The 22,812-nt window shown below is 34.0% G+C and overlaps 5 protein-coding genes across 6 annotated transcripts; 2 read left to right on the forward strand and 3 right to left on the reverse strand.

Annotated features, from left to right (window-relative positions):
- On the forward strand, positions 2,396–4,115 carry LOC109343801 (xyloglucan 6-xylosyltransferase 2-like). Its single transcript, XM_019582283.1, has 2 exons — positions 2,396–3,921; positions 3,957–4,115. Exon 1 carries the CDS (start codon positions 2,544–2,546, stop codon positions 3,906–3,908), a length of 1,365 nt encoding a protein of 454 aa, XP_019437828.1. The 5' UTR covers positions 2,396–2,543; the 3' UTR covers positions 3,909–3,921; positions 3,957–4,115.
- LOC109343778 (probable histone-arginine methyltransferase 1.3) lies at positions 4,927–11,285 on the forward strand. The gene is made up of 15 exons (XM_019582254.1): positions 4,927–5,373; positions 5,498–5,563; positions 5,842–5,944; positions 6,659–6,802; positions 6,891–6,994; positions 7,148–7,246; positions 7,341–7,410; positions 7,606–7,702; positions 8,165–8,219; positions 8,787–8,870; positions 9,329–9,406; positions 9,693–9,796; positions 9,902–10,074; positions 10,158–10,312; positions 10,905–11,285. The coding sequence occupies exons 1-15, from the start codon at positions 5,206–5,208 to the stop codon at positions 11,004–11,006; spliced, it is 1,602 nt and encodes a 533-aa protein (XP_019437799.1). The 5' UTR covers positions 4,927–5,205; the 3' UTR covers positions 11,007–11,285.
- Positions 12,677–13,277, reverse strand: LOC109343847. The gene has a single exon (XM_019582341.1). It carries the CDS (start codon positions 13,201–13,203, stop codon positions 12,856–12,858), a length of 348 nt encoding a protein of 115 aa, XP_019437886.1. The 5' UTR covers positions 13,204–13,277; the 3' UTR covers positions 12,677–12,855.
- LOC109343862 (myosin-G heavy chain-like) lies at positions 16,684–18,884 on the reverse strand. 2 transcript variants are annotated; one of them, XM_019582369.1, is made up of 3 exons: positions 18,653–18,884; positions 17,305–18,587; positions 16,684–17,274 (listed from the first exon to the last, which is right to left on the reverse strand). In XM_019582369.1, exons 2-3 carry the CDS (start codon positions 18,530–18,532, stop codon positions 17,246–17,248), a joined length of 1,257 nt encoding a protein of 418 aa, XP_019437914.1. In that variant the 5' UTR covers positions 18,533–18,587; positions 18,653–18,884; the 3' UTR covers positions 16,684–17,245. The 2 variants fall into 2 exon arrangements, with proteins under 2 accessions (XP_019437914.1, XP_019437905.1); XM_019582360.1 differs by having other exon boundaries at positions 16,684–18,587.
- Positions 20,151–22,319, reverse strand: LOC109341727 (peroxisomal fatty acid beta-oxidation multifunctional protein MFP2-like). Its single transcript, XM_019579724.1, has 5 exons — positions 22,214–22,319; positions 21,638–21,759; positions 21,373–21,521; positions 21,159–21,297; positions 20,151–20,375 (listed from the first exon to the last, which is right to left on the reverse strand). The coding sequence occupies exons 1-5, from the start codon at positions 22,263–22,265 to the stop codon at positions 20,367–20,369; spliced, it is 471 nt and encodes a 156-aa protein (XP_019435269.1). The 5' UTR covers positions 22,266–22,319; the 3' UTR covers positions 20,151–20,366.

Raw genomic sequence — 22,812 nt, forward strand, 5'->3', positions numbered from 1 at the left:
GTCAACAATTGATTGATGAAAAAATAGGTTGTGACTTTCAGCTTATTCAGGTTATTATTCAGTTTTAACTTTTAAGTAATTAATTAATATGAATGGTGTTGAATAAAATATGATTTAAATTTACTAAACTCTTGATTTATTGCTCCTGTGATTATGCATATGATTGTTAATTAATTTAGTCGGATTCATTTTTGTGCCACTGTTTCTTATTTTCCATTTTCCCAAAATTCTTTACATGCACTTGAAAATGGAAGAGGAAATTTATAACAAGTTTTTATAAACAAAATTGTATTATAGTAGAAGTAGGGGATGTGTGGTTCTTTCTGGATATGTGGCTTCAGAGAGAGAATAATAGGAGTATTTGTTCTTATCCTTGTTTGTGTTTTTTACTTTTCTGCACACATTTTGTTGAGAAATTCCCTACTTGTTGGTGCAATGATTTATTAATTTTAATACTTAGTTAGTCACCTTTTTGCTCTCATGACTTTCCATAATAATAACCTCAAAAATCCAGCATTTAGAATCAACTAAATTCAGTTATGTTGGTTAACAAATTTATTATGGACTTATGAACGAGTCTCTATCGAAATTAAAATTAGAGGCTTTCACAATCACACACCCTTTCAATTGGTTCAAAAACTGCCTTTAAAATCATGAATTTCTTTTGCTTCTGTTCTTATCTTTGTTTAAAGGTAGCCTCACATGCATTATTATTTGCATCAATCAAAATCAGTGAACGCGCTCCTATAATTATTATGATGACATTACACTTTTATTTATTTATTATTGTGTGACAACTAAACAACACCTCACAATTCACAAACCATATATTGCCCATTATCTTTTGTCCAACTTAAATAGAGACACAAAAGTAGTGATATAAAAATAAGTTAGTACGCCCAGGTTCAACCAGTAAACTGGTTTCTATACTGGTAGTATAATAATTATACCAGTTATATAATTATACCAATTAAAATTGGTCATATCAACCAATTTTTAATTAAACCGTACCGGTTATATCTGTCCATTACTTAATTACGGGCACTAGTTACCTTTCGAATGTTGCTCATATATTAGAATAAGGATCGTCTCTATTAACAAAGAGATAAATGATTGTTTTTACTCATATTTTTAATTACAAAAATGTGATTTTATGGTAAACAAAGGATAAAAGTGTTATTACATGTTACATTTTGTGTGTTATTGTGTAACATTTATCTCTCCATTAATGGAGAGAGTTCTTATGAGCACCAGTTACCATTTACTCTGATTGGTATCAAGGTTAAAAAAATCATTTAAATTAAAATATGATTATTAAGTATTCTTATGGTCAATCATATTTCCTAGCGCATAAAATAGTCGCACAACTAAAGTATACCCATATTATGAAGCCACGAGAGGATCCTACCTCGAGCACTACGAAATTCTACAACCACTTCTAAGAAATCTAATGAACTCATAACTTCACTGATTTCACATGAAGTACAGTACTTATATAATAAGAGAGGAAAAAATGGATGTAATTGTGTAATAGTTTTCTGTCACTTTATTATTTATATCATTTTTTACTAAATATAAGGAATACAATTTATGCACCCAGCATCAAAGATATCAATATTTAGATATTATTTTCTCACTAAACATTTAGATATTAATATTTTGTAAAAAAATATAATTTATGATAGAAAACCATGAAATTATTCAATTGATGTCGCCAACATCTAGTGAATTATTAAGTGTTGTTTTATGATTAGTTAACAGAAAGTAAATATTATGCATTTTATGTTTATCTTATTAATTTATGTCTTTTAAAGCCTGCGTGAGTCAACAACTCAATTGATGTGGTGGAAAATATTAAACCACATTTCCATTCCAAATTTCCTACTCTATCCAATTACTGATTTGACTTAATCATCAACCTAAATATGATCGGGTTTAGGATAGAGTTTGAGTTTACAAAATGTATCTTGGAATATTTTGGGTTAAGTAAGTGACAAAAATAATTCAATCTCGATCCGACTCACATCACTCTTCCATTGTGTTTTTATGTGTATATTCAATCGTGTATCTAATAATCATATTTTTTTGATCAAAAAATTATTGAAACTCTAATTTATTTCATCATATATTATTAACAATATATACATATATCATCATATGTGTATCAATTATATTTAATCAAGTTTATAATCCTAATCAGATTCAAATGTTAATACAATCAACATTTAAGGATAAATGCACACCCTATTTCCATTCATGAAACCATAAAGTGGTGTGAATATTTAAGTATTGAATTAATAAATAATGAAACATATATTAAACGCGGTAGGAAGGAAGATTCTTCGTTAATCCCTCTTACTTGTTAGGATTATATATGATCTGAAATTGTGGATCTTTCTTTGCATTATTATTTTGTTACCTTCCCTTTCTTATTTACTATTCTAACCTCCACTCCCTTCTTCTCCTCAATTCACACACAATAGGAATAAAATAAATAAAGAGTGAAGGGTTTTGTTCCAACTCGACCTGGTTGACTCAATACAATGCTGGACCGGTGCCTCGGTACACGTCGGCTCCGCCAGATCCAGCGCGCGTGCCAGCGTGGCTCCCTCACCTTCCTCTGTCTCTTCCTCACCGTCGTCGTCCTCCGTGGCACTATCGGCGCCGGAAAGTTCGGCACGCCGGAGCAAGACCTCAACGAGATCCGCCTCCACCTCTATTCTCGCGGCGGCCGGCGCGTCGAGCCCCACCGCGTTCTGGAAGAAGTGAAACACGAAACCACCACAGAGCCCAATAACTACGCCACCTTCGACATCTCGAAGATCCTCGTCGACGAAGGTGGCGAAGATGAGTTTAAGCGCGATCCAAACACTCCTTACACCCTTGGCCCCAAAATCTCCGATTGGGACCCACAACGAACACGGTGGCTTCGGAATAATCTTGATTACCCTAATTTTGTGGGACCCACTAAACCCCGGGTTTTATTAGTTACCGGTTCATCACCTAAACCGTGTGAAAACCCGGTCGGAGATCACTATCTGTTGAAATCGATTAAGAACAAAATCGATTATTGCAGGCTTCATGGAATTGAGATATTCTACAATATGGCTCTTTTAGATGCTGAGATGGCAGGTTTTTGGGCCAAGCTTCCATTGATTCGGAAACTTTTGCTTTCTCATCCTGAGGTTGAGTTTCTATGGTGGATGGATAGTGATGCAATGTTCACTGATATGGCGTTCGAGGTTCCGTGGGAGCGTTACAAAGATCATAACTTTGTGATGCATGGGTGGAATGAGATGGTGTATGATGAGAAGAATTGGATTGGTTTGAACACTGGGAGTTTCCTTTTACGGAATTGTCAATGGAGTTTGGATCTTCTTGATGCTTGGGCACCAATGGGACCAAAAGGGAAAATTCGAGATGAAGCTGGGAAGATTCTAACTAGGGAGCTTAAGAATAGGCCTGTTTTCGAAGCCGACGATCAATCTGCAATGGTTTATTTGTTGGCCACGGCGAAGGAGCAATGGGGGAAGAAGGTTTATCTTGAGAATCATTATTACTTGCATGGTTATTGGGGGATTTTGGTGGATAAGTATGAAGAGTTTATTGAAAATTATCATCCTGGTCTTGGTGATCATAGGTGGCCACTAGTGACTCATTTTGTGGGGTGTAAACCTTGTGGAAAATTTGGTGATTACCCTGTTGAGAGATGCTTGAAACAGATGGATAGAGCTTATAATTTTGGGGATAATCAAATTTTGCAGATGTATGGGTTTACCCATAAATCACTTGCTAGTCGTAGAGTGAAGAGAGTGAGGAATGAGAGTAGTAATCCACTTGAGGTGAAGGATGAGCTTGGATTGCTTCATCCTGCTTTCAAAGCTATCAAGTTACCAACTTCTTCATGATGGCTTTTCACAGCTTCAACAAATTTTTTTTTTTGTTTCCTACCACCAAGGAATATTCATCTGCTTAGTTCAACTATATAGTACATGTCAATTTCTGTACTTGTTGTTTTTCAAAATTGCAATGTTCTATTTATTTTGGCTTGTACCGATCATTGCTTTATTATTGAGTTATATTGAATTTTGAAAAGAACAATTACCCTCATCTCATCTGTGTCAATTCCTTGACTCACTTTAGGGTAAGCTGTTATTAGTGATCAAAAAGAAAGAATTTCTGCAGATTTTGGGTTAGAATGACAATTTAGACATGATCAGTTTTGGTCACAATAATGTTACATTGCAGACACATAGTTTTTACCGTCAGACATGTCACATAGTTTTCTGTAATTATACCATAGAAATAAATGTGCATGAAAGTGATATTGCATAGATCTATGGGGTTTAGAGTTAGCTTGTGAAGGAGGAATTGAATCTGTCTTTTATTACGTGATGACCATGAAGAGAGGTACCCTTTAGAACATAAACTACAAATATAATCATTAATTGAAAAATCATCAAAATATTAAATGATTAAATGTATGTCAAATTAGTTTTTTAAATATTTTTCTCATTCAGATTGTATTGACTCACATTCATTACATTGTAAATCGGTATAATCTAGTATAACCTAGTTAGCAGCACTTTCTGACAAAGCAAAGCAAAAGAGAAGGGCGCGTGAGAGAAAAAGCCAAAAAGAATGATTGTGTGTGTGTTCACATTTCAGAAAATTTAGCATAGCACCATCCATTAATTCATCTTCAAACACATTCTATATATGTTAATTTATTCCATATTTATGTAAAATACTTTTAAAATTAAGGAAGTGTAAAATAACATATAAGAGTTTCGATTTAATATATATACATTAATAGTATAATTAAATTCCGATTGTTTTTGGGTTAATCTTAATATAGAATGATTTATTGCTGGTTTATGAGGATGCATGCTTTAACATATGGTAAGAGACACTTTTTGCTTTCAACCTTTTCACCTTTCACCTTATTTGGCATTCAAATTCAATGAATATAAGTTGGAGTTGGAGTGAACTAAAATGAAAGCTTGACTATAATATAAAACCCTCTAAAGTGAAACTCTCCTCAACATTCAAGAACCCTCTCTTCTCCACAAACCACTCTCTCTTTGGCGGCTCTATAAATTTCCAAACCCTAATTCCCAATTCCATTTCCTTCTTCTATATTAGTTTCATTCATAACTATTATTTATTTTTGAACAATAAACATAAAGTAACGTAAGGAGAGTAATGGAGGAAAAGTGGAAACAGAGAGAGTTCGATTTGGCATCAGTTGCGGATTTGTGTTCAGGTTCTTCTTCATCTTCGCCTGGGAAAGCTCGCTTCACTTTCGATGGCCTTCAAATCCTTCAGGATTCTCATCAGATTCTCGTCAACGTAGATCTCCTAACAGCTCAGGTTCATTTTCATTCTCTGCATATTCCCGTGCTTATATTGCAGTTAACTAACAATGTTGTTTGAGCTATAAGTGAAGTCACTATTTTGATTAGGTTATCTTGATTTGTGGTTTAACTTATATCAGGTATTCAAGTTAGGTCCTGTTCAATCGGTTTGTATAGTGGAAGAAGGCTCTGATGTTGTTAAAAAGGTGAGGAGCGAAATGATGTTGGTAAAGTTGTGTCTCGCTTTATATTGAGCTGTTTTGGTTGGATAAAAGAAAATCATAAACCTCAGGGATTTTTGTTGCCTGTGTAAGAATAGATATATGTAGAGTTGTTGCATTTTATCGCTTTCATTTTCGTCAGTTGTATTGATGCTGATTTCCTGTGAGGTATTCATAGTGCATTGTTGTGATATGATCATGGTGTAATTAATTGGACTACTGCCAAATACTTATGCATTTTAACAATGCTGTTTTTGGAGCAGACATCATATTCCAAGGGAGCCACTTTGCAGTTCAGAAATGAGGAGGACAGTGCTGCCTTCCATTGTGTAGTCCAACAATGGAAGAAGGAAGGCAAAGTTCAAGGTGCTGCTTTGGAAATTTTTAAACATTAGCAAAGGCCTTTTCCATGTCTTCATATTTTTATTTTCATTCGATATCTGGGAGGACATTTTACATTTAACAAAGAATAGAAGGGAAGGGTTTGGTAAACTGAGTAGATTGACATCTTTGGTGGTCAGAATGGCATCTGTGCACAAACTACATATCAGTTATTATACACATGAAACATGGAATGTATAGTTGCAACATTTTTCCTTTAATATGTTTTTATTACTTAAAATAAAAACCCTTATTTTTCAACTTATTTGTAAATTTTCATGCTGGTTGGACAAATTTTCTTCTAGCATCCCCTGATTAAAATTTGGTGGTACGATCTACAGTAAGCTAGCAACATTTGTTAGGCTAGTTAATACTACACTGGTGTAAGCTTGCTTGGTGACAACTTTATATGCGCAATAGAGGAACTTAGGACATTATTCTTGAAATAAAAAGCCTTCATGAAACTGGCTCCTAAATTGTTGTATGGACAGCAGGCTCTTCTCCGACATACATCGGTTGGTTTTAATTTTTAATTTTTAACATGGATCATTACCATAGAACACTTCTGAGTTAATTATACATTTCCATGTTTATTTTACTTGTCCCCGCTAGTTTCTTTTCCCTGCAAGCATGTTCACTTTCATTTTTTACATTAAGCTATGATGTTCGTTTAATTATATTACAATTTTTTTAATCCAGGAGGAAACTTACTAAATGGAACTGTTGTAACTTCTAAAAGTAAATTTGATGAGAAGATAGAGTCATCCTCTGCAAAAATGTATTTTCATTATTATGGACAACTTCTTCACCAGCAAAATATGCTGCAGGACTATGTGCGGACAGGTTATACCTAAATGTATTAGTGTTTTCTGTTTAAAATTGGAATGTATTTCACCTTTACCTGACAAATGCGTTCATCATGTTGTTTTAGGAACCTATTATGCTGCTGTTATTGAGAACCGTGCCGATTTCATGGGTCATGTAGTAGTTGATGTTGGCGCTGGTAGTGGTATTTTGTCATTATTTGCTGCTCAGGTAGCTAAACACCTTGATTGGCTAAGCCTTTTTATAGAATATGATAAGTGTTGTTGCTTCTAAATTAAATTAAATTTTTTGGTTCTCCTTGCCCCTGCACCCAAAGCCTTTTCTAAGTCTTAGACTCTTTGTCACTCTGGCATTCCCTTTCAGGCTGGTGCAAAACATGTTTATGCTGTGGAAGCATCTGAAATGGCAGAATATGCACAGAAGCTTATCGCTGGGAATCCAACCCTTGCTCAACGAATTACAGTGAGATCAGTTTCCTAGTTTTTTTTGCCATAGTCATTGTTCATTAGCTTTTTCATTACTCAGGGATATTTTTGTAATAATTATATTTGGATAGGTGATTAAAGGCAAAGTTGAGGATGTTGAATTGCCAGAAAAAGCAGATGTTCTTATCTCTGAGCCTATGGGTAAGCTGATATTCTACTTTCTTCGGTCCATCTACGAATGATGCTGATATTCATTGTATAAGTTATGATTGTATCTATATATGCTGTCAATAGGTTTTGTTTTTGCTGTTCCATAATGTAGACATAAGTTGTGGTCGTTATAAAATTTGGAACGCCAGTGTTTTATAAGTCTGAAAAATGTCTGTCATTTTGCAGGCACCTTATTAGTTAATGAAAGAATGCTAGAGTCTTATGTCATTGCCAGAGATAGGTTTCTCACCCCTAATGGGAAAATGTTTCCTGCAGTGGGAAGGTAAACTATCAGCTTTTTTCTCTTTCTCAGAGCTTCTTGCAAGTGATGATACTCAATGTGATTACTGATTCTGACGAAATCATTTTAACGAGGCAAGTTATTGGCGGATCAATATCTGTCTTTAAAGTGGCATACTTCCATCTAAATTTATCTTTTATCCCAAGATTATTGACTATTTAACAACATTTATTGAGTGATAAAATCTACTGCAATTTCAATGACGGTTCACTGTATTATTGAAGCACCTTGTGTTTAAAAAATGGACCATTTATGTCTTGCACCTACATCTTCATGTTTCAGTCTCATGGGCCAAATATGATATTTGAAGATCTAAATGCTTTCTTTTTATATGAAATATTATTTGGTTTCAAAAGATTAGTATATTACAGTATGCAGTTTTCTGTCCCAATGCCTCTAATTATTATTTGTTTTCTCCTAACCTTAAGTTTATTACTTCTGTAGGATTCACATGGCACCTTTCTCTGATGAATATTTATTTATTGAAATAGCCAATAAGGTGCGTAATAAATATGCATGTTTGCGTTTATGCTTATGTTTGGATCTTTGTTTGTGTGTGTTTATATTCAATGATGAGTGTTTGTTTGTTGAAATTGCTATTATGGAGCACACTTATATGTGCAATCTAGAGTTGGCAGCGAGATTAGCAGTTATATTTGCACACTCGTACTTCTAGTACATCTGTAAAATAACTTTTTGCAACCTGGAGTTAGCAGCAAGATAAATTAAAAGAGGCATATCTTTGTAAAAGTCTCCTTGAGGATAAAAAAATTCTGTCTGATACTATGCTTTGCTTCAGTTGCCCGGTCAAATATATTTAAATGATATTCAACTTAATTCCTTCAATTAAAAGAGGGTAAAAAATTAACAAAAAATCATTTTACTTTGTCAGACACGTTTTTAGCTGTTGATTTCATAGTTGGATTTAGAATTGTATCATGATCTAGTATTCTTTTAATTTTTACTGATAATATTTAATATAAATTCTGCTGATTTTTTTAGCATTCTTTTCTGTGTGCCTACATATCCCTTTTTTCGGTTTCATTCGTTTGTTGTCATTGTTCAGGCCCTGTTTTGGCAGCAGCAAAACTATTACGGTGTTGATTTGACGTCCTTACATGGGACTGCATTTCAAGGTTATTTTTCTCAGGTATCATATTAGCCTGGTTTCAAAATTTTACTTGAGGTTTGCTAATTGTTTCCTTTACGGAGAGATGGCTGGATTATGTGTTGCAGTTTGAAATGATTATTTGAGTGGGAATAGCCCCAGCAGAGGAAATGTTAAATGTCTTGCTTGTTTATTTCGGTGGGAATACACTATCATATAAGTATATTAAATTAAAACTTGACATCCATTTTTAGTTTCACAGTATTTAATTATTTGTATACTTGTGGAGATCATAAGAGTAAGACATTGAAATTTTTATAATTTATTTAGACAAGAATAGTGTAGACTTTAGCCATAGAAATGCACTGTTCAGTTTCAAATTAGGAAACAAATTTGGAGGGACATGATCCATTATTTTGTCTTCAGACTTTGGGGTAATTTGATTGTCACAAAAATTTGTGATGTTACCAATGTCTTACCATTTTTTCTTCTCAATAAAGCCCGTGGTGGATGCTTTTGATCCAAGATTGTTAGTAGCTCCTCCAACGTTCCATGTGATAGACTTCACCAAAATAAAGGTAAGAATCAGTTTTTTTAAGCCCATTTTATTATGAGATTATTTTGTTTTCCATCTAATATATTTCTCTTAATGCAATAAATTTCCTTGAAATCTTTTGAATAGAAGTTCATGTCATCTGATAATTTTTTTCTGGACCTGTCCTTTGTAGAAGGAAAAAAAATCTTTGAAGCTTTATAAATAAGAATGCATTTTTCTGACTAATATATCATTCTTTGTTGTTGCAAATGGTCTGCTGTTTGTCAGGGATTTTGAATTTGTGACCAAACCAATTTTTTATTCTGTAGGAAGAAGACTTGTATGAAATTGACATTCCTCTGAAATTCACAGCCTCTGTGGGTGCCAGAGTGCACGGGTTGGCATGTTGGTTTGATGTACTATTCAATGGAAGGTAAAGATTCCTCTTATTATTAAGGTGTAGTCTATTTTTTTTTAATCACCATGATTGTGACTATTTCTAATTCTTAATTAGTGTCTGATTATTGTGAGTATGCAGTACTGTGCCAAGGTGGCTTACCACTGCTCCTGGTTCACCAACAACCCATTGGTACCAATTACGTTGTGTTCTCTCTCAGCCAATTTATGTCATGGCAGGACAAGAAATTACTGGCAGGCTTCACTTGATTGCTCACAATGCACAGAGTTATACTATATATTTAACATTGTCAGGTTGATATTTGTGAGTTTTCCCCTCCTTATTATTACTATACTTGTACCATGAAGCTAATGAGCAAGGTTTCTATTTGCAATAGCTAAAATGTGGGGTCCTGGTGCTGAACAAGGAGGTATTCTTCAAACATCATCCTGTAAGCTTGATCTGAAAGAACCTTACTATAGAATGTCTCAACCACAAGCTTATGCATTAGCCCAAGATCAGCAGCAACCACAGCCACTCCTACAGACACAGGTATTGAATTTTGTCATATCACCTGTCTCTCTATGGTCACTTTGTGAGTTGATACTCAATCGGAACCCGGTATTTAGCATGCAGTACGCTGAACCCCGTTTGCGATATTATGCTAAATGATGGAACCATGTAACTATGTTCATAGGAGAAAAAAAAGAAGAATAACTACATAGGAAATTAGAGTTAACATATTTTTAATTTAGAGAGAATTAACCAAAGTTAGGATGAGAAAGTGTGCATTGACTCAATGAGTAAGTTCTCCTATTCAAATCCCGAAAGCAACTTCCTCCACCTGCAGGTGCTAGCCTTGTGTAGTAGGCCGCCATTTTCAGAGAATGGCTAATGGCTAGTTCACGAAAGATGAACTGGATTAATAGCAACTCCTAACATTTTCCCTAACTGGAAATTTCTATCAGAAATGCTAAATTACATTTCACCTATAAAAAAATAAATTAAGAGGTCCTGGCTGCTCCCAGTGCTGGCCCTCTAGGGCAGCTAGTTAATATATAGATTCCTTCCAATTGCCTTTATTGTTATTTATTATTTATTATACAGGAATAGCATTGACAGTGACAATCACCTTCTTTGACAGGATATACACATCCAATCTCAGGACTTGAATGAATCCGAAATAATGCAACAACCTTCGCCCAATTCATCTGTTCCGATTAATTCACTGATGCAGAATATTTAACTCCCTAATCCCAGCTTCTGCTTGTAACATGAAATTTGCAGTCTGCAGCAAGATGAGGGACCTTGTCTGTATTTAGACATCCCCTTGAGGGACCATGTGGTTGAAAATAGCTTTTGCTAAGTCAAAGCTTGTGTTGGTTTTGAGATATTTCTAATTAGGAATTGGGGTTTCAGTTGAGAGTTTTTGGATCAAATCATTTTATACTTTATTTTCTTGGTTGTCAAATTTAGCTTTCAATATAGCTTCTCAAAATGCCCTACAAATGATTTTTTCAGCTTCTGGAAAAAGTTGTTAGACGTGCCTTAGTGTAGTTTAGGGGCTATTGTCACTTTGTTGACCTTAACATTCAATTGTTTAACTTCTAAAGAGAATACGGTATTAAAATATAGTTATAGATGGTTTAGTAGTCTCGCTCAATAGTTGATAGTGTGGGGGATTAAAGTGTTCATCTCTTAACAATAGTTGCCACTTTCCTTTTGTAATGCACGATTTGGTGAACTAATTGGATATGGGAACTTATAATGTTGCATGTAGTGGAAGTTGAGTTAGAAACGTGGAAAACAAGATAATATCTTATATGAACTCATCCTAAACACCACCACCACCTATCTACCCTTACCAAAACTAAGATTAAAGGTATATTACAATTATATACTCCTTCCATTTTTGTAAATAAGAATAAGTGGTTGTGCAAACATTTAAGAAAATAATTCAATTCTATAAAAATGATTAGAAAACTATTATAATCACTAAATTACTTGTGCTTAATTTATTACAGAATATTTTTTGTGAGAAAAGTTACTTGAAAATCTAATAAACTTCAGAGCTTAAGTTCCAAAGCTTCATGCTCTGCACTCTGTTGTTCTAACATCATCTAGTTTTTTCATATACATTTTATTTAGCAGTTAGTTGGGAAATTCCGTTGGTGTTTGTGTTTAATAGGACTTATTATTGTTATGGTTAAACAATTTGACAGTTATTATTGGCTGGAATCAATTGATTGGACTCCATATAGGTTTTGATAAACTATCTAGAGGGAGAAATTGCACTAGATCATAACAAAAGAAGTATATGTATGTTATTAGCGATATTTGAGGAGGGTACAGCGTCTTTTGTGGATCATATCATTGTAACTTGGTTACTATCATGTGAAGCCAGAGCATATATGAATCCCACGGATATATATATCTTTTCAATCTTTCTCTCTCATGGCATACCACAAACAAAAGAAATTATTGCTTATTTAAAATCATAGAAATTATTGCTTATTTAAAATCATAGACATATAGAGTGACACATATTGTTGGACAAAAGATATGCTATTTATATCAACGGCATAGCTGATTTAAGCTTACATGGAAATACATAAAGTTTTCACAATAGATAAAGATCTATTATCTCAAATCATATCCTAAATGTATTAAAAAAATTAAATATTCATTGTTTTATTTATAAAACGTCAACAACACACAAGAGAAAGGCACCGACAAAACCCTCTTTCATGAATCACAACACATCTCTACTTCAAATTTCAATACAACACTTAACTCCATTTTCAATTTAAGTAACAATCTAAGCACAAAGCAAATAAAATGAAAACGTTTAAATACCACACACACACACATAAAACAAAAGAGGACGTTTATTTACTCAAAAAGAAATTGAAAGGGTAAAAATATATTAAGCAATTCAATTAAACCTCGCATTCTGCTATATGTGAATGGTGATGAATATCATATCATGTTCATACATACAAATAAAGTAACATAAAATAAGAATAAGAAGTAAATGCATCTACAATAATAGCGTACGCATGATAACCAGATCCACGAAGTTTGAAACAGTATCTTCATTCATCATCATCACCGCCACCGAAAATGGAGAAGCGGTTATACAAAAGGAAGATAACGAGTATAAGGAAAAGAGCAACACCAAACGGTGAACCACTAACCCGGTGAATACTATCGGGTTCACCAGAAGTGAAGATAGAAGAGATGAAAGAGCCACGATCTGATGAGAGAAATTGAATAGTGAGAAGGAGTATAATAGGAAGAAGGAGAAGACCAATTGGAGAAAGAAGTTCAGAGATAAATTCAGTAATGGCTTCACCATCACCAACAAGAAATGGAACAATAACAACAATGGCTACAACTACTGCTAAAAGAATCCCATGAGGTGCACCTCTTTCTTCTAACATCTTTTCCTATTCCAATTTCAAACTCTATTTCTTTTTACTCTCTTAGGAATAGTAATGTGTGTGTTTTGTTTTTGGTAAAGTAGAAATTATGAGTGTGATATGAATTTGTTTGTGCTATGGTAATGGCCTTGAAATAAGTGCATGTGAACGAGTATGGTATTATTATTATTATTATTATTTTGCTTTCTCAAACAGTGTTTGAACTACCAACGAACGTTGGTTCAAGTGGTACATGCTTGATTCTCCTTAAGCAAGAACCTGGATTCGAGCTTTGTGGATGGAAAAACTGTCCGTTAGGAGAATTAGCCCTATGTACCTGTGGATGTTCCCATGTTCCTGACTCGTACAGGATTGTCAGTACGAGAATAGGGAAACAAAAAAAATTGTTTGAACTTCTATTGCATTTGCATTTGCATGTGCTGCCTTTAATGACAAAAGGCAATGAAAACGACAAAAAGAAAATAAAAGGAAAAGGAGAAAATAAAAGAAGTGCGTGGGTTACAACTTACAACACAAACATTCATGGTTGTGTGGACCTATATTGACTCAAAAGGGTTTGGGCCAAGGGTAGGTTTGTGGTGGTTTAAGTGAAGGGAAAACAGGCCACAAAAATACCATAAAGACTTTGGATAAACTTTAGTCCCATATTAGAGAAGCCTGTGACAGAGGCCTGCTCAGCTTGGACTCCACACAATTCATTTGTATTACTTTGAGAGTCGATGAAAGTCGATATATGAATGGTGAAAGATTTACAGAATTAGTGTATATATATTAAATCCATTGAAATTATCTATACTCACATTGTTTGCTAATAACAAAATACGAGCATATATTATTGAGAATGAAAAAATTCTGTTCCTCAAGAACAATATCATATCTTCCCACTAAAACCTAGACAAAGTTATGTCTCTAACAGCTTACACCCACCACCATAATATAAGCTCTTATTATGGTTTCTATTGTCTTTATGCTTAAAACTGACATGGGTTTTCGGTAGTTTAACCTTTTGTTAAAGTACTTTTAAGCCACTATATTCTTTATTTTGGTCTCTTTATGTTTTTTAGTATACCACATTACACGGGGTGCTTCGTCAGTTTTATCTATATCTATTCTGATTTATTAAAGAAAGTTTAATGTTGTTGAGAGAAATTTTAACCATGTTGTTTATACTCATTGTTCTTTTCCTTCTACAAATTTTCAAGAAATTACCTTTATATTTTTCAAGCTTATTTATTCTGTACAAGGACCTCCAAAAGATGAAAAACTACAGTCTCTCTGACCTACAACCTGAAGAAATCAGAAAAGCCACGTTCCATTGCTTAGCCCAAATGCCAGAAAATACAAAAGATAAGTGGATGGCATGGCCCCTCAAATAATTATGGTCGTTTTGATAGAGAAGCTTGGTTGAGATTGCCATCAAATCAACTACATAAGCCTTAGAGTACAAGCCCGTACGCACATTCTATTCAAATTATTTCACTAATCGGTTGAGTTGAGGATTGAAAAAACATATTATACAACTTTCACTTCAGATTACTGTTACAATTTTTGTGTTTTTCCAAAAGTGGAATGACCCAAAGTGAGTTTCCTCTCCCTAATATGGTTGAACAAAACATTTAGGATGAAGTGCATTTGCACAATCTAACCATACATTCTATTATGACTATTCTAATTCTATTATCACAAGTTCATAACATATACCCAGTGAGTATTTTTTCCAATCACAAGGCTGAAACGCGAGACTTTGTTAAAAAGGAATCAAACATATACCACTTGATACATTTAACCATACACCTGCATTTCCAACATTATTTAGTATTATCACATTTTTTCTTACATTTCTTAACATTGGTTCAATTGTTTTGTTTTGAAAATAAGAATTGGTAGATGATTAACTATTATGCAGTAGATTAAAAACTGAAGTTGAATAATCATTTTCCTACTTAAAATTTATAGAAAGAGGTTAGATAGAGTCACTGCTTAAATAATTGATAGTATAGTGAGTGGTAATAATACAGCTAGACACAGATAGCGACAAGTTGTTATTAATATATTTCCTATAGCATGCATGTGCTTGTACTAGTGTTTTTATCCACTCTTGTCCAAAATAGTACTAGAAATTGGTTTTGTTGAGCCACTTTCTGGGTAAATAAGGCAATTGTAATAACTAAGAAAGGAAGAGGAGTAAAAAAATGATGGGTGGGAATCTAATGTGATGCAACAAGAGTATCTGGTTTCACACACCTTGAAAGGGAAATACAAAAGAAGACCGTGGGTTAAAGATACATATTTGGTGACCCACTTCTTAATTTATTATCTGTATCAGCCACTCACATTTAACAATCAACACTGTCCTCTCAACACCTTTCACCTCTATCATTGCATTTTCTGTACTTTCCCATCAATAAATGGCTCGTGTCCCAACATCATTGTTCTCATCTTACCTTAGAAAAACTTATAGACACACATGTAACACATCATATTTAAAAACAAGTAAATTTTATGATTTTTGATGTTATTATTATATATTATCGGAATCTTATTGGTTGTCTTTATATGATTTCGTTTAATATAAAAGTCTTTCTCTCTTACTATATCCCAGTAATGCTTTGATGTACTTGTTTATTTAAAATTAATTTAATTCATCTCTTCCGATTAAAGTTTGGGCATTTATAATGGGATGAAGTAAATTGCAGCATATTTCTTTAATGATTTGGCTTCAAGTAGTTGACAACACTAATTTCTCAATTTATGAGGGACTTAAGATTCAACTCGCCTACAAGTTACTCAGGTAGCATTTGTTTTTTCTTGAAGTTAAACTGGATATTTTAAATGCAAGGTGGATAAAAGAAAATTCACATTTAGAAGTGGTTAGAATGAAGAGCCATAAGTGTGAAAACTAGTGAAGTTTTGGATTAAGAATTGGTGCATAGTTTTTTATGTGGTTCATTGTTTAATTCTTTGTTAAAAGATCTTTTGATCATTTTGCTCCTCACCACATTCCCGAAATCAAAGATCCATGAAGGTTTTTTTTAGGAAATATTACAAAGAAAAAGAATAAGAATTTTCCCTTTCCATTCCTCAAGTAGTACCAAATTTCCCCATTTGAGATGAAAATGATAAGAATCAACTCAGTTGCAAAAACTGTTATTGTTCAAACTATGACATGACCACTATACTCTCTCCCATTCCCTCATAGAAACCAACAAATACTGTCTAAAACACAACAAATTACTATGTAGTGTACACACATTTGTACACGCACAACATGTTTAATCCTTTACTTTAAAGGCTATGACAATATTGATCATATACCACTGGTTTCATATGAGATCTAGTTATTGAATTCAATGCAATCTTAGGGGACCAACTTTGCTCCAACCATGTTGCTAAATTTGACTAGTTAAAGGAACCTTTTTGCAAATGATGAAATAGATATTATTGTTCGGAAACTAGTAGCAACAAAAGAACAACAACCACAAATTATTCGACAAGGAAAAATATATATCATTAACAACTTATTAAACTGCATATATGCTCAATAACATACACATAATATACTAAGCTAATAACAATGATTCCTTGGATACTAATGTGTCTACGCCACCCACACACATGGGTATGCATGTGCAAAGTTTTTGTACATGAACAAAAATCACTTGTCTCTAGGATAACAACATTGTGTGAATTACAAGGAAGCTACACAATAAAAAATACAACCTAAGACAGAACTGAGACAAACCACGTGATAACTTATGACAGTGAATGTAACAAGATTTTCTTCTCCAATTTCCCTCTTCCAAAATACTCCATTCAGCACCATAATGGGGTTTCAGGATAGTACTCCATACCTGAATGTTAACAAGAAGAAAAAACCCAGAAAGAACTATGGAAAAGGAAAGAACTACTGAAAGAGGAAATTGATGACAGCATTTTGGATATGACAACTAATGTTAATGAAAATAGTAAAGACAGGAATTAACAGCATACTAATGTGTATAAACCAATATAGAATTTATTTTCCCATTTTCCACCTTATTTTTTAGCTTCTGGCAGAAAGCAATGAAGGAATAGCAGATAAGTTTGGAGTGGCATTCTTGTCATTAGCATTTCTAATAATATCCCTTCTATTATCTTTAGAAGGTTTGCTTGTGAAAACTCTCATAGGACTAGCAAAAGCCCAACCCCAATTCCTAGAACGGCCATGTGAGAGTGCCACTGATTTTCCATTATTCATAGTACTATCATTATTATTATTGTTATTATTATCAGTAGTAGAGGAAGAGACCCAGTAAGAGGAAGAAGATGAGGAAGAAGATGAAGATGTCATCATGAATCCACTAAATAAACCTCCACACCTTACTCTTTCACGGTTCATTGCAGCACCAGAAGAAGCTACCTTGTTTTTTCCTTCACGTTGAGATTCAACCCTACGGAGAGTGCAATCACCAAAGCCAGTAGAGATTCTCTCAAAGAAATCACCAGAGAAGCTTCTACTACCACACCCAACAGATCTAGATCTTGAAACCTTACGCTCAAAAGAAGCAACAGATGCAGTGGTAGTGTTGCTATTGGAACTGTTGTTATCCTCTTCCACAATAACAACGTCACTTTTGCACTTTTCCTTTGGCTTTAAAGTTGAAGTGGTTGGAGCATTGATTGTTGAGGAAATTCTTGTTGGGTCTCTAAGACTCTTGGATTTTAACTTCTTGGAGTTAGAAGAAAGATGAAGAAAGGACCAAAAGCCATTTCTTTTACCAGGAGTAGTTAAATCTTCATCTTCATGATCAGCATTATCAACAAAGGAGTTTCCTCTTGAACTAGGTATAGCAGTGGATTTGCTACGCTTGAGAATAATATTAGACATGTTTGGAGTAGGAGAAGGTTTTTTCTTCTTTTTGGCTAAAAGAAAAGGGATGCGGGTCCTCCTTGTATAACATTCATGATTATAATAACGACCATCATGATGATTAGATTCACTTCCATTAATCTTTTGAGCTGAGTTATTGGGACATGCAACAGAAATGGCAGTAGAAGAAGCTGAAGCTGATGAGATAGGGCGAATGGTGGAGTTAGAGATTGAAGAAATGTTGTTGGATGTGAAAGAAGGTGAAGAGGATGAAGAAGTAGAAGCACGTATAGGTAGAGGGAAAGAAGAGGAAACAAGGTTAGCAAGTTTTTCTTGAAGACAAATAGCACAGATTCCACCAGGGTTGTTGTTTTTGTTGTTGTTTCTGAATGGATGGTCAATGCATTGCATTCCATCACCTATATCATCTTCACCAATTCCAACTCTTCCACCTCCTTTCATTCCTTCCATGTCAATCATCCAACAACTTTTCTTCTTCTTCTTCTTCTTCTTCTTTGTGTTTATGTGTGGAGTTGTTTCCAAATGCTTGATTTGGATAGTTTAGTATAGTAGGGAAAGTAGGTAGGTGGCAAGATTTTCCTATGGAGATGTAATAGATGATGTTGCAAGTTGAATGTCTTTTTAGCTAACTAAGATGTTTAGCTTTTTCAACAAAAAGAGAGTGAGAGAGACAAAGGGATGGGGCCTAAGAAGCAAATAAGGCTAAGAGGGTGTAATTGAGTGAAGATGAAAAGTTGAACAAAAAACAAAGAAAGAAATTAAATGGCATTGAAAATTGGGTAGGAGAGAGACTCGTGGAACATGGCTTGGGTAGGACAGGTTGGAATGAATAGGAGTTATTCTTTAACCGTTTAATAATCGATCTTGATTCAAGAGATATATATGTTTGATTTTTTCTAAGTAAATTTTCGAGTTCAAGTCTGGTGGATGAAGAAAATACCCGCTAGGAGAGTTAGCCTCGTATATCTTACCTGTGAATATTGTCGGGTCGAACATGATTGTCTTCAGTACAATGATACATATGCGAAACCAAAAAAAAGTTCAATAATCAGTTTATTTTTTTGACTCCAATTCCTTCCTTTGATGGCGGGATGGAATAGTCTAACCCATTAACTCGTAAGTATTTTGTATCTACAAGATTAAGGTGCTTTTCTCTTTAAAAAATGGATGAAGGTGTATTTACATGGTAGTATTAAATTGATAATTATTCTTGTAAATATGGAAAAAGTGATTAGCTTTAAAATATTTGAACAATATTTTCAACCATACTTAAATGTATTTTTGTCTCAACTTTTACTACTGATGTGAAGTTCATTCTCCATCTTCTTCGGACAATTTTGCTACAGTTTTTTTTCCTAGTTATGAACCTTATTTATTACCTTTTTCAAGTTTCCTTCTAAAAATTAATATCAGTCAATTATATGGTTATGTTCATCATTTGCCATATTGTTTTTATTTATTTTTTAGAAAAAATATTTTTTTCCTATATATTCTGACATACTAGTCCCTTGGCGTATTTCTATACTTTATTGGCAGGAGCACGTGGAACACTGACCTTGAAAATGTATTAAAGAGTGTGAGAAGGACAAGCGAAGGATAGGGATGACAATAAAAAACACAGACCCGCGCCGTTCCATTCCTAGGGAAGGAAGGCCCTTATGAGTGTTAGAATTTCAGACCTTGCTTGCAATATATTCAGAGGAATGCAATCTAAAATCACAACACCCTCCCATGAATCTGCAAATCAATTTTCTCTGTTTTTTCGACCATTTGGATGTCATAAGAATAAGAACACGAATTCCAAGAACAAAACCTTTCCTCTGCCCAGATATAATTTTTCCCTTGTTGCATGTTATTCATCATTTGTGTTTCATATGTGTTTCTTTTTACTCCATTTATTTTTTAAATGTAGCCTTTATAAACTCTCAAAATAACTTCAGATTATAAGTAAATTCATTAATCCTTAATTACCAATCATGTGAGAAAAATAAATCGATAAATGCAGAGCTTGCATGATTACTTATAAGTCTTGCCATACACGGTTAATAATGTTGGTCTACTCATGGAAGACCTCACCGTATCCTCAAGGTCAATGAATCAATTTCCCGAACCTGAATTACCTTTATTTTGACTAAACAATTCTGCTGTTCTCAAATATTCTCACATCATTGTACATTATTTGGTTCTGCCTCAACCACGTTCATATACTTGAAAGGAGAAATGACAGGGTAAAGATCAAACAAACATGCAATGAGATGTTTGTATCTCATAATCGTGACTTTGTTTGCTCCACCTAGGCACTCTGTAAACAAAACAGTACAAATTCCATCACAAGACAACATCATAAGAATGTGATAAACTTTGGGTACACTAAGTAGAAGGCTCAGCTTCTTGGGTTCAAGAACCGAGTTAGGATTAATGGAGAGGCAAATGCTTCAAAAAATAAAGGTAAATACAATTTTCAATGGTACATATATCCTTTTGATTATAATGAAATAACACTTTTAACATTCAAAACACGTGGAAAAACATGTACTTGTCTCTCCATCAATGGAGATGATCCTTTTCCTCAAGAACCAGGCATAACCTTTGTCATAGATTGAAGGAAATGTTATAAATGAATTTTTGCATGTGATTCTAACTTTGTTGAGTTAAGGAATATTGTCCAAAGCACTAAATGAATAGCAGGGTTAGTTAAACAGGAAATGATTTAAGGATTCAACCATTAGGTACTTGGATGATAAGACCAATTAAGGCTTGTTTTTACAGGGATCTGGTCAATGTTGAATTCTAATTGCCAACTCCAGACTAAGACTTCAAACCAGTTATTAAAACAAAGGCACTATTCCATTTGAAAATCCTGATTTTCTAGGTACAGGTGCAATGTATTGGAGAAGCACTTTTTGTTTAAAATGAACTTGATAATAATGCGAGAGGAAAAATTTGTAGGCAATCCCAATCCTATGCAAATGACTAAATTGATAAACTAGTTGGAAAATACCCTAGAGCTAGAGAAATGCATCTTAACACAACAAATATCTAGATGTATATATGAAATGGAAATAAATGAGCTTATGTTTCTCACCAGAGGAATCCCTTTAGCTGCTCTTGCAGCCAAGTAGGCACAAGGCTTGAAGAATTCTCCATACAACTTTGACCATTTCTCCAATCTTGAGTATATGTATTTGGATCCAAGAGAGTCAGACCAGAATATGATACCTCCCCTGATTGAAATCAATCCCAAAATTTAGAACAAGTACTAAGTTTTAGGAAGTGTGTCAAATAAATAACACACAAACCTGTAAGGTGGAAAACCCATGCTCATGACAGCTGAAATATCAAGATCATCTACTTTGACTGCAATACCCTCATCGAGGACGCGACAAGCCTCGTTCACCACAGGAAAGAAGATCATCTCGACGATGTCCTTCTCTTGTAACTTGACAAGCTATCCAGGTTCACAACCAAAACATCAGCTCAAGTGGAATACCATAAAAACTAACTTCAAGTTGTGTTTTCTCACTAGCCAATGAATTTTGTCAAAATTAGGGTGGGTAAAAAGACCTTAGGATCAATAGATACATCGGAAATACTCCTAGCCTTCTCAATAAAGTTATACAATTTGGGATCAACACTGGCTTTTTGTTTGTCATCATACAAATAAAACCCTTTGTGAGTTGCTTCACCTGTTAGAAGCAAATGTTAAACAAAAATTGTCAGTGAATTTATTGAGTGAAGCACTACCAAGGAAACAAAGATCTGTTGCTTCAAGGAAACATTTTCAATGGCAGCCTATCCAAACATAAAAAATCCAAAAGTTTATAATTTGGCCAGGTTTTGTATAACATGCAACCATGAGAATGAGATGTTTGAACGCATTAAAGCACCTCTATCACCATGTCCACATCCTTGGAACTTTCATAAGAGTCAAGGGAACCTTTGAGAAGAGAAACATCCTTGAAACTACATGAGAAGTTGAGAACTGAACCAAAAAACATTAATTGAAAATCACTAGACAAGCAGGTTGAAGCCACAAATCTTAAATGTTTTCCGTGAAAAGAAAATTGCAGTTCCATGAGAGTGGAGAACTGAACCAAAATTTAAAAATAAAAGGTTATGGAAAGGTTATGGAAAGAATACCATCAGGACCAACCTCCATAACAGTGCTTCCCTTAACTCTCCTTCTATCCATTATACCTCACAATTCCAATGTTATTCTTTTGCTTTTCAAACATTCAACTATTAAGTAGGGTAGGGGAGCTCATGCCACTCCATGTCATGATTCTTCTGTTGAAAATAATTAAATTTTTAACTTAAATTTACTTTGTGTAAGACCATATATGCCCTCCCGATAAGCAGTTAGAATATTGAATATGATAGTAGATGTGCTCCAAAAAAAACTACTCCCGATAAGTAATTTTGATTTAAAGAGGAGTTTCGTGGCTTTGGAATGTAAGTGCTCGCACTATGGTTGTGAAATTATGGCAACATAGCACTATTGGGGCATCATGGCTTTTAAATGAGCTTTTAATACTAGAGTTGCTAAACAAAAATTGAAGGGGTTTGTATATCTTCAAAAAAATAAAAATAGTTTGTAGTATTTGAAACAGTTGAGATTTATTTGAACTAGATGTGAAAATAAGTTTCAACAATATGCTTTCTAATTGTATTCTTTAAAATTTTATAAAATTATATTAATTACTCCAACTAAAAAACACATATTTTTGTTTTCCCACCTT

The sequence above is a fragment of the Lupinus angustifolius genome, chromosome LG01, assembly GCF_001865875.1.
Source record: "Lupinus angustifolius cultivar Tanjil chromosome LG01, LupAngTanjil_v1.0, whole genome shotgun sequence".
NCBI classification, from domain to species: Eukaryota; Viridiplantae; Streptophyta; class Magnoliopsida; order Fabales; family Fabaceae; genus Lupinus; species Lupinus angustifolius.

Coding starts and splice junctions, on each gene's coding strand:
- LOC109343801 (XM_019582283.1), top strand. CDS start 2,544: ATGCTGGACCGGTGCCTCGGTACACGTCGGCTCCGCCAGATCCAGCGC.
- LOC109343778 (XM_019582254.1), top strand. CDS start 5,206: ATGGAGGAAAAGTGGAAACAGAGAGAGTTCGATTTGGCATCAGTTGCG. Junction 6,803..6,890: donor GCAGGACTATGTGCGGACAG/GTTATACCTAAA, acceptor ATGTTGTTTTAG/GAACCTATTATGCTGCTGTT. Junction 7,247..7,340: donor CCCTTGCTCAACGAATTACA/GTGAGATCAGTT, acceptor ATATTTGGATAG/GTGATTAAAGGCAAAGTTGA.
- LOC109343847 (XM_019582341.1), bottom strand. CDS start 13,203: ATGTTAGAAGAAAGAGGTGCACCTCATGGGATTCTTTTAGCAGTAGTT.
- LOC109343862 (XM_019582360.1), bottom strand. CDS start 18,532: ATGATTGACATGGAAGGAATGAAAGGAGGTGGAAGAGTTGGAATTGGT.
- LOC109341727 (XM_019579724.1), bottom strand. CDS start 22,265: ATGGATAGAAGGAGAGTTAAGGGAAGCACTGTTATGGAGGTTGGTCCT. Junction 21,522..21,637: donor ATGTATCTATTGATCCTAAG/GTCTTTTTACCC, acceptor GAACCTGGATAG/CTTGTCAAGTTACAAGAGAA. Junction 21,298..21,372: donor ATGGGTTTTCCACCTTACAG/GTTTGTGTGTTA, acceptor GATTTCAATCAG/GGGAGGTATCATATTCTGGT.